Below are 11,131 nucleotides of genomic sequence, written 5' to 3'. Positions count from 1 at the left end.
GATTTTGGGAGTGAAAATAAATAGGCCTAAATAAAATGGTTCCACGGTTAAAAGCGAAATCATTATCATTTAACTTTGAAATTAATTTGAAGAAAATTTATTTGAAAAACTATAATATGCTGTTGGTTTCACCACTTTGTCCACTGACAGGAATAAATCTGAAAATCTCTAAATTTGACACAGTTTGCTAATACATAGCCTACTTATATACTAATACATTAGCTACTTGCAGTAGCTTCTTTTACCTTAAGAAAAATATGATCGAAACATAAAAATTAACAATAAACCATAAACAGTTTTTTTTTTTTGACAGGCGAATACAATGAAAAGTGTAACAAAGAAGCAGTGTCCAGGAAAGACATTCATTTTGTCTGTCAATAAATTATTCTAACTTATCTATCTATCTATCTATCTATCTATCTATCTATCTATCTATCTATCTATCTATCTATCTATCTATCTATCTATCTATCTATCTATCTATCTATCTATCTATCTATCTATCTATCTATATATCTATCTATATCCATCATCTATCTATCTATCTATCTATCTATCTATCTATCTATCTATCTATCTATCTATCTATCTATCTATCTATCTATCTATCTATCTATCTATCTATCTATCTATCTATCTATCTATATCCGCCTAATATTTCTAATCTAGCTAATCTATCTATCTAATATTTCTAATCTATCTATCAAGGGTACTTGAGCTTAATTTTATTCAGTAAATTGTCCTTATGGTCCATACAGGTTCACAGGGTGGGTTGGTTTACAGTGCACAGACAAAGGCATGGCTGTTGATTGGTTCCCAGTCGGTCCATTCACATGTAAATAAGACCTCATAAATGTCCCTCTTCAATCGCCCACTTTACACAGTATATGTAGTGCTTGTTAGCGCAGACTTTTGTCTCGAATTGAACCCGCCGACCATCTGCCCCTCATTCAGGCGTCCTCTCAGCGGTCTCAACTGCAGCAACATGGCCCCTGCGTCCCGCAGCAACAGCCACGAGGAGGACTATTACGGGATAAAAGACAGAAAGGTACGCAACACGTCTTTTTAATAGCACAAGGAAAAGTTTATCGACGGTTTCCCGCTACTTAACCGCATTTCTCTCTCCCCCTCAGACGAGGAAACCGCTGGTGGAGAAAAAGAGACGCGCCCGAATAAATGAAAGTTTACAGGAGCTGAGGCTACTGCTAGCCGACCCGGATGTAAGTTCATCTATCACTTCTTAAAGCATCTCTATCCACCGCCAACATACAGTGCAAAGAGAGTCTCACTAACATCGCACTTTGCGTCATTTTATTTAGGCGCAGGTGAAAATGGAGAATGCCGAGGTGTTGGAAATGACCGTGAAGCGCGTGGAAAGTATTCTACAAAACAAAGCGACGGGTAAGAGCTGTTCCAAGATCAAGTTTCACACAGGCCGCATTTAAAATGTATGTAGCCTATTTGGGTGCTGACGTCATGCCGCTTTTCTCCTCCGCAGAGGCTGACAGCGTGAGCCGCGAGGCTAACGAGCGATTCGCCGCGGGTTACATCCAGTGCATGCACGAGGTGCACACCTTCGTGTCCAGCTGCCCGGGCATCGACGCGACCATAGCCGCAGACCTGCTGAACCACCTCCTGGAGTGCATGCCTCTGAACGACGAGAATCGCTTTCAGGACATCCTGTCAGATCTCATGACGGACTCTAGCATTGGAGACAGGAGCACCTCCTCTGCCTTGTCCCCGGCCCCTTCAACCACCTCCTCCAGCAGCGATGACCTTTGCTCTGACCTGGATGACACGGACACGGAGCAAAGCCGCATCTCGGTGGATGCGAGGGATCAAGCGCCAAGCATGTACCTCACCAAGTCCATCTGGAGACCCTGGTAGACAGATGCGCACCCCTGTCGATTCATGAACATTTGAGTGTATTGTTTTTTTAGTTTAAAGCTATTAAAACCTGCAGTAGTCCAGGATTGAGCACCTTTGTTGATAGACAGTTCTACAGTTGGAATAGGGCAGCTGCAACGTTGCCTTTTGTCATTTGTCATCGACCAGTGGATACCCCTCAGAAAGCTCTTCTTGGTGCAACAGTGTGCATTTCAATCCAGTTTCACACAGTTAGTTAGTATTTTTATTTAATTGTTTTCTTTTGTATAAGCTAAGTTAAAACAACACTGTAAGGATAAATAATATTTAGGGAGTGTCTTCCCATATCTAATTATTGTGCACTCTTAAAATTAAAGGGTATTTATTGGCATTTCATGAAGAACCGTTAACATCCATGAAATCTTTCCATTGCACAAGTTTCTTTATAGTTTTTTTTTTTTTTAATTTTAAGAACTGTTCACTGAAACGTTCTAAATGTGGAACCCAAAGTTATTATATGACATCACTGTGAAAACTCCCTTTTTATGGAACCTTTATTTTTAAGAGTGTTGGTTAGGATGTAAATATTTCAATGTCGTGGCTGTAGATATAGATCTCTGACATTTAAACGTAGCCTATGTAATCTTTGTGATAAAGGAATTTAAAATAAATAAAAGTCAGATGTAATGACATTTAATGTGTTTTATATGTGATTGTGACTTCACCCTTCATTAAAATATCATTTTGATTTTCTTACTGTAAAGAGTGTCATGATATTTCTTTAAATATGCGTACCAGTAACACGAATCTTAAGAATCAGAAGTTATAGATTCTTTAGGCAGCTGCAGTTGCTTTGATGAAATAATAAGAGTATGTAACCTGTTTTTATCACACCTTCGTATACATGTCTTAAAGTGTGAATGTCCGCTTTGGGTTTTTGACCCTTCAGACGTGTAAAACTTGACACATCATGCCGATTAGCCACAGTATTGCGGTCAGAAAGAATGACTATAGCGCTATGTGTCGTGCTGCTGATCATGTCTACTAAAGACTAGCCTACGTGCTGCTGGCCAAGTTTGTCATAAAAAATAAGTAAAGCAAAAATAGCATTTGAACGGAAACTACGGTTGCCAAGGGACAACAATAAAACCATCATGCCAAGCCTAGGCTACTCGATCGGTCGCCAACACCCGGTTTCCCGTAACTTTCACTCCTTATTACGGCAGATATAGACTATTAGTATTAAAAAACATGGAATCTTCCAGAGTTGAGCACAGAAAAAATATATATTCACTATTGTCCATGATTTAAGATGATTTTCTATGACTTTTCCATGGCGTGGAGCGGAGGCCTCGAACATCTCTGAAGTCGAAAAAGGCTAGGCTACTAATTATAAACATAGCTATTTTTCCCCAGAACGGTTCAGTGGCTAACAATGCAAAATTAGCCTACTTGTCTACATATTTAGCTGGGCACTCTGAAAAGCAAAAGCTAATTGCTACAAAAGTCAGTGTTTTGACGCTCGCGAAGTCACTTCAGCTGAGTAGCGATACTCTCGCGGTTTATCAGACGTCGAAAAAACAGAAGTCGCACTTTTTAGGCTACGTTATATATCACAAATACTGCCTACCACAAAACCACTTTGTGTTTTATTTAACATGTGTAGAGATTAGCAAACTGCATGCTATAGGGCTGCGCGAGAAACAGAAACTGATTGCAGCTGTAAACCTGTAACGTCGACGCTGCTAAAATCACTGATGACTGATTAAAAAAAATAGCCTAATAGACTAAGTAGTCCAAATGAGTGACCTATAGTTCCGTCTTAGTTTATATAAACCATTAACTGCAGTTTTCCACAACCAAGATTAAAGCACGTTTGATGTAAATACGTATTAACTCTTTTAAATCCACATGTAAGGTTCGCACTTCGCAGACTGTTGACAGGTTGTATCACCACTGCTTTCATCGGACCAGGGCCGGATTTTCGGCGTCTGAAGGTTGTTGTCCTGGTAGGAGGCCTGCGAGAGCCATTCACACCTTATCCTCAAATTGGCGCAGGTGTGAACTAGAGGAACTAGCGCGCCTTTCATGTGCGGTGGCAGAGAGCCCTGTCTGGGCGCAGTGAGGAGAGTCTGGTCACATGAAGGGAAGCTGTGCGTCGGATGTGCGCTGTATAATAATAAAAACTGTTGTAACGGTCGTCAGACTTTGAACATATGGCGTAGGATGGGCCCCTCTGTACCAACGGCCCGTTTGCGCAAGACTGGGCTGTACACTGGAAAGCAAAGCTGTCTTATTCAGCTCAATAAGATACAGGGAATAAGCATTTTATTCACAAAAGTAGGCTATGGCATGGTTTAAAGCGAAACGTTATATCCTCCCGAGACCCAGAAAAGTTTTTTTTTTTTTTTTTTTACCAGCCTAGTTCTTCATGTCATGACGTTTAGAGTAGCCTATCATAAACAAATTGGGAAAAAAACATAAAAAAGTTTTTTTTTTTTCACTGTTTCACTGTAGTGGACAACAGGAGTTGTTTAAAAAAAATAAAAAGACATGAGATGACATGTATAGGCAAAATCAATTTTTGAAAAAAATATATTTTTATTCACCGATACATTTTTAAGTTTCATTATTTTATTTTGTATTTTTTTTTTAACAAAAAAAAATTGTTATGAATGATATGAATGATATAAAGAAATGAATTGATATACAATTTTACTTTATGCAATATGTGGACAAAATGGCCATAAATGGATAGTCCCATTGTATCCATACACTGTATTTAATTAGCATATTAATGTGTTCTTGGGGCAACATGTAATGAAAAAAGTTGTTAGCAATATTTTGATTAGAAACCACATAACGTTTTCCTGAGATGTTGATTTATGACAAACAATTTGAAAATTATGATTACAAAATAAGATCATATTTTCATTAGAGTGCTAAATTTGATCACTAAATTAATGTTCGTCATTTTTAAAGACCAAGGGAGTAGTTGTTGTCATGATAAAACCTCCAAACATTTGGTTAAAGCCCTGTGACGTGTATGGTGTCAGAGAAATTCACAAAAATATAATGTTAAAATAAATAAATAAATAAAAAATCTGACCTTTCATTTAATTCCATGCAAGATTCTGACTTTTTATGTGGACTCTGGAACTTTAAATAAATACAAAACAAAAAAAATAGTAAAAATCAACATACTCCGGGAAAATGCATTTGAAATAACATCTGATTCATATAAATGTATTTTACATTAAATGAAATAAAGTATATTGAACATTTATTTTTAAAATCTATATTTTTAATAGACATTTTAATGCTTATCTAAATGATTCACCAAAAAGTGGTCAGATTTAGCCTGTACTAAATTCATACACTGTATTTTAAATCTTGATAACCTTGAACATAAAGACACATGCAGCCAAGAGTAATTTCTTTCTAAAAAATAGACTTTATTCCAAATTATTAAACAACAAATAGGGCAGCATAAAGGAATACCACAAGTTAGAAAGTGACAGAATGCAGGACATTTATTTACAACATGGGCTAAATGTTGTGAAACAGTTTCCTCAATACTAAAAGCTTAATGCCAAGTTGACCTCCACATGGACTTTTGAATCTGATATTTAAACCCCATATGTTGTTTTTGAGCTGTAGTAATTGGGGATTTATGGTAATTGTGGTTGTACGGCAAGATTAGGTGGGGACAGTCAGAAAGATCAGGGTTAGACCTCAGTCTCAGTAGATTCAACCTACGCTTGAGCTTATAATAGAGGAGAAATTTAACACTGAGGTTCTATAAAGCAACAGACCATCAGACAGGCGAGCAGTCTGAACAAAACAATAGCACCTAAACTCTTTAGCCCCAAATACTTCTCAGATAAATTCACCTAATGCTACTAATGCAATGCACTTGAGCTCTTAATACATTCACTATCTGATCAAATAAGCTGCAAGTGCAAAGGAAATTGTGGTTTGTGCAAAAAATGTGGAGCGTCTTTCAACTGCCCTTGTTTAATAAAAAAACATCTCAGCTCATAAACTACAAGTCCACAGTGTAGAATTGTGAATTTGAAAGGATATCAGAAATCTGTCCCACAACACAACTATCAAACACCAGAAGAACTGTGTCAAGTGCTTATTCGTCTATTCAGAAGAAAATAAAACAAAATATTTTCCTTTTTTAGAAAAAGAGAGTTAAATAAACTAAAATAAATTAGTTTGTATATTTACAGGGAAAAACTGTCATGGAAACACTGACAAGAAAATATTATTCCACTGAACAGCACAAAGTCTGGCTTTAAAAACAGTTTAGACTGTCTGGAAATAATCGGTTTACTTTGAAATGGTCCCGCATTCAAGTATCATGTATTTCACTCATGTATTTACACATCTGTACACACTCACACAAACTAGCAGCCAGAACTAGTCTTCTTGAAGGTCTGTGGCTGCGGCAGAAGCATTTTCTCAATGCTAAAATGTCCGCATTATCCGATCAGACGAGGTCTGTATTCTTACAGGTGTAATAAAGAGGTTTGGTTCAGGTGACAGGACCCAGACAGCCATGTGCTTCTGAGAGTGCCGTGTCTTCACTGCTATTGGCCAGAGGCGCCGTGACATCACTGGTTTCTGATTCCCCCATGTGCAGGTCTGGTGGATCCTCCTCAGTCAGGGTTTCACTGACCTCTTCACAACTGACACACGCCTGCAAATAAACACTTGTATTAGCCAACAAGGAACCCATTTTACTTCCTTAATGTGATGTAGTCTCTAATCTAGATTTAAAAAATGTAGCGCTTGATTTTATCCACCTGGAATTAACTAGTGAAATGTGGTAAAAGTTATTATTTTTGATGAAAGTAATGCCTTATACTTTGCGCGTATGGTACGTACATATTGCGTACTTAATTGTTACGGATTAACCCCCCCAAAACAAAAATAATAATATGCTACCGTTCAAAACTTTGGGGTCAATAAGAATACTTTTATTCATCAAAAGTGATACTAAAGCTATTTATGTTACAAAAGATGTCTATTTTACTGTATTGCTATATTTTTGATCAAATAAATGCAGCCTTGCTCACATAATTTTTTTTAACTTTTGAATGTTAGTGAATATACACAATTTATGCATAAAAAATCGGTATAGATTAGATCAAATATCAACGTATCCAGACCTTGACGTCGATGGCTTTGGGCAGTCCGGCTCTTCTTATCCAGGGATGCACTTCCGCCAGCTCTCTCTTCTGCTCTTCTGTAAAGCGCGGCTGATGTTTCTGCATCTGCCGCAGCTTCTCCCTGTCCTCTCTCAGAACCGTCTGGATGTCACTGCAAAAGGGAACAATTTGTTTGGGATTTAATGCCATGCCAGCTTCCACAGTTATTATCATGGCAAAAATACAATACAAGATTAAAACCTATCCACCTTTTTCCTAACGAGCCTACTGTGTGTTAGATTATGGAAGGCACTTCCGATTTGTGGAAGTTCCACTCAAAAAGACTGAACAAATCATTTCAAATCATAAAAAAAAAAAATACAAAAAATCATTCTTATCCATCAGTTTGACTGAATGAGCAGGAACATTTTGTTCATGTTCTATTTTCGGATATCAGGAGAGTAACGTAACGCTTGGTATTTAAATGTGATAAGAACATCTATGGCAGGAGCTCTTTTCAGTCGCTGCATTCTTTTCCACCCGATCATATTATTCTTCTGTAACAGTATGAAAAAGGACAGCATATACTGTGCATTTGTGGTCTGCTCTCCTGATTTCCTGTATGATATATCCTAAATCCCCAAATCCTCATGTCTCGATTCAGGTTTGTTTACACATGCAGACGTCACCCCCCTTTTTGAGAATAGACGTGAAATGCACTATCCGAACTTGTAGATCAAGAATGCTTTGGAATATAGACCTAAGTTTGGTCTTGTTTTAAAGAAAACACTCAGCAGATTATTGCACTTCAAAAAACGAAAGAATGAAACAGTTATTATGGAAGTTTAAATTTACTGTAAATCAAATGTACTGTACTAAATATTTGTTACTTTACATAAAATATATATTTTACAAAAAAAACACTCTAAAATTACAAGAAAAATCAAAACCATATGTCTAACCAAGTTGTATTCCAAATTTGAAATTGATATCACAAAAATGTAAGTTCCTATGAGATTTTGTTTAGATGCTGTACCAAAAATAGCCACAGGGTGTCACCCATTGAATTCCATTGAATTTTGTTTTAATGCATTCTCCTGTAAAAAAAAACAAAAACAAAATGAAATCCCTTCTATTAAAAAATATGGAACCTTGAGACTCAGATCTTTCCGACGATATGCGTGTTGTCAAGATTAGAAAAGGTTTTGATTATAAAGTATTTCAAATAGATTTTGTAATATGAAACTGGACACCGCCCACTAGGGGAGGAGCCCGCTAAAATAATTTAGAGTATAGAGCTGGTAAGTCCCGCCCCTTCCGCTAATCCCCCTGGACCTCTAGGTTGAAAAATCGTCAATGCAAGTGAATGGGAGAAAATAATTATTTTCTGGTCCCGTTTGAATTGTGCCATGAATGTGAACATATGTTGTCTGTGAATTTTTAATATAATTTTTCGTGTAAAGAATGCTAGAATTTAGCGTGTAGAAGTTTGATACGGTTAGACTTTGTGTGAGAGCACTTTGTGGACTACAACTCTTCGCTGCTTTCGACGCGTTTGAAACGTCACCACCACTCGCACACGGACACTAGCTCACGGATCCCGCTAAACATGGCTGTGTCTTTGGTGCACTTCACCGCCTTCTTTCAGGGAGAGGACAAAATCGTTGAGGTTGGTGAAAACCACGGGTAAGTCAACTTTATGGGGTGACGTCACATAGGCGACATGTAGTCTTTCTCGTTATGTCTTTTCCACAACTGCTAGCCGAAGAATCATACCATATACTGTCAAACTCGTAACATGAAAAATTATATAAAAAATTCACAGACAACATATGTTCACATTCATGGCACAATTCAAACGGGACCAGAAAATAATTATTTTCTCCCATTCACTTGCATTGACGATTTTTCAACTTTGAGGTCCAGCGGGGTTTTACAGAAGGGGTGGGACTTACCAACTCTATACAGTTTCGAGACAGAGCGCTTTTAGGCCACACCCACCACGGCTTTTAGACATTGTTTTGTTTTTGTTATAAGTCAGAAATGACAAGGAGGCAGCTTCTCGCAATGCAGTCAATGGAGACAGTTGGATTGTTTCCCCCTGGTGGGCGTGGTTTTCAGATTATGAAGCGTGTCCCTCTGTCTCTATACACTGAAAAGGTATTTCAAACTTCTTTTTACCCCTAAGCGAAGAATGAAAAAGAACATTTAAATACCAAGAGCTCTGTGAGTATATGCCTTAAAGGTCTAAAGATAAAGGGACGGAAGGCAGGGGGGGGAGAGTTTACTGGTAAGCGGGCATAACTGGTAGTGGTGGGGTGTGTGTGTGTCTATTTCTCCCTTGTCCACTCACTCACCGAGATGGTAACTGATATGTCATCATAACATCTTCGTCTGCGTTAGCCATGAGCAGCCACGTTGGGTCCTGCAGTACATACTTCAGTTTCTCCTTCCCATCCAGCGCCAGCGCCACAGAGCGCAAAACAGAGCCTTGCCCCTTGGCCTTATGGGATTTCTGGGAGGAATCCACACTGCCGAAGTAGTTACTGCTGTTGTTACTTCCTGAGAAAGAAAAAAACAGCAGAAAGGGGTGGTGAGGGAAGTGGACCTTTTGAAAAGCACTATTTTATAAGCACTATTTTAATGGAAAGTCTGTATTTGTAGAAACCAAACATAATATGAAATAATTTAGAGGAAGTGGGAAAACATTTTTGGTACATTTTGATTAACGTGAGCTTAGAATATGGGATTCTTCCTTTTCTAGGGTTCCTTTCACGTTCTTGTTTATAAAGAATGTCAAAAAAACATATAACTGCATTATTTTAATCAAATTTTTGGGTAGGTAAGATTTTTTTTTTTTTTTTTTTTTTCAAAAAACAGTAAAAACAGTAATATTGTGAAATATTGTTACAATTTAAATATTTTTTTTCTATTTGAATATATTTTAAAATGCAGTTTATTCCAGTGACAGCAAAGCTGAATTTTCAGCATCATTACAGTCTTCAGTGTCACATGATCTTTCAGAATGATTCATTCTAATATGCTGATTTGTTACTTTTTAGTTCTTATTATTATCACTGTTGAAAACAGTTGTGCTGCTTCATATTTTGCAGAGACTGTGACAGTTTGTTCAGGAGTCTTCAAGAACAGCACTCGTAATATAACTTTTTGGTAACATTATAAATGTCTTTACTGTCACTTTTGATCAATTTAATGAATCCTTGCTGAATAAAAGAATCTTACAGACCCCAAACTTTAGAACGGTAGTGAATATCAATGTTTAATGTTTTAAGAAGTGTGTTCAATAGCATATTAGTTTTTGCTGCAGCATCAAAAATCATGACTTTTCTCTGATATGGCATAGTGACAACCCTGCACTACAATCTGCACACTACAAAGGACACTTCAGTTTAGCAATTAACAGGACACAAGTGTCATATCAGATCTACCACTATAAACTCCCATTCTCACCAGTTCTACTGGCAGATCCGCCACTGGCAGACGTTCCACAGCCGTTAGAGCCAGAGCGCATGGAGCCGGAGGTGGCAGAGCTGGTGCCGGAGTGCGAGTCCTCTGGGAGAATGTCCAGCAGGTCACTAGATGATGAGAACTCATCGCTATGTTGACCATCGACAGGTGACCCTTCATACTAGAAAAACAACAAAAACAGAGTATAACATTAACATTCATTTGACAGATTTATACACAGCTTTATGTAAAGCTAAATGCATTAAATGCACATGTACACACTATAGCAACTCTTCACTATTCACACATTCAGAACTATATTAATTGCCAATTTCTATCCCCTGTGTACCAGTTGTATTCAGAAATGATATACTTGAGGATCTAAATGTCCAAGAATGACCTCTGGGCTCAATGTGAAGTAAACAAAACTTTTATTCTTGCAGCATTACAGGAAAGTGGAGTTAGTTTGTTTTAATGTATTATTAAATAATAAATGAATTACTTATTAATACATTTATTTTTAATACAGAAGGACTTGGGTGTCACATCATATACTGTTGGGAGATCCTAAATAGGCTAATGTGAAGAATAAAAACTTTTAAGCTGCATGGTTTATTGCAGCACGGAAAGTGGAGTGG

The 11,131-nt window shown here is 37.5% G+C and overlaps 2 protein-coding genes across 6 annotated transcripts in view; one reads left to right on the top strand and one right to left on the bottom strand.

Annotated features, from left to right (window-relative positions):
* Positions 1-745: 745 nt before the first annotated feature.
* On the top strand, positions 746-2,628 carry hes6 (hes family bHLH transcription factor 6). 3 transcript variants are annotated; one of them, XM_081375364.1, is made up of 5 exons: positions 746-835; positions 955-1,048; positions 1,134-1,220; positions 1,320-1,401; positions 1,499-2,628. In XM_081375364.1, coding segments are annotated over exons 1-5 (654 nt in total). In that variant the 5' UTR covers positions 746-833; the 3' UTR covers positions 1,888-2,628. The 3 variants fall into 3 exon arrangements, with proteins under 3 accessions (XP_081231490.1, XP_081231491.1, XP_081231489.1); XM_081375365.1 differs by lacking the exon at positions 746-835 and having other exon boundaries at positions 868-1,048; positions 1,326-1,401; XM_081375363.1 differs by lacking the exon at positions 746-835 and having other exon boundaries at positions 868-1,048.
* A 2,679-nt stretch (positions 2,629-5,307) lies between these two features.
* The window catches only part of per2 (period circadian clock 2), a 33,278-nt gene continuing 27,454 nt past the window's right edge, over positions 5,308-11,131 (bottom strand). For all 3 annotated transcript variants that reach the window (XM_081375299.1, XM_081375300.1, XM_081375301.1), the window contains 4 exons: positions 10,497-10,674; positions 9,383-9,587; positions 7,047-7,197; positions 5,308-6,574 (listed from right to left, as the gene is read on the bottom strand). In XM_081375299.1, the coding sequence (XP_081231425.1) occupies positions 6,410-6,574; positions 7,047-7,197; positions 9,383-9,587; positions 10,497-10,674 (699 nt within the window). In that variant the 3' untranslated portion in view covers positions 5,308-6,409. The remainder of the gene's footprint in view (positions 6,575-7,046; positions 7,198-9,382; positions 9,588-10,496; positions 10,675-11,131) is intronic.

The sequence above is a fragment of the Scardinius erythrophthalmus genome, assembly GCF_964197995.2.
Source record: "Scardinius erythrophthalmus genome assembly, chromosome: 9".
Classification (NCBI taxonomy): Eukaryota; Metazoa; Chordata; class Actinopteri; order Cypriniformes; family Leuciscidae; genus Scardinius; species Scardinius erythrophthalmus.
Note: the sequence above shows the minus strand (reverse complement) of the source record. Positions and strands in the feature narration are given on the sequence as shown.

What these genes read in the sequence shown, in the direction of transcription:
- hes6 (XM_081375364.1), top strand. An exon ending in ACGGGATAAAAGACAGAAAG is followed by an intron (nt 1,049 to 1,133) that starts GTACGCAACACG and finishes TCTCCCCCTCAG; the next exon opens with ACGAGGAAACCGCTGGTGGA. An exon ending in TCTACAAAACAAAGCGACGG is followed by an intron (nt 1,402 to 1,498) that starts GTAAGAGCTGTT and finishes TCTCCTCCGCAG; the next exon opens with AGGCTGACAGCGTGAGCCGC.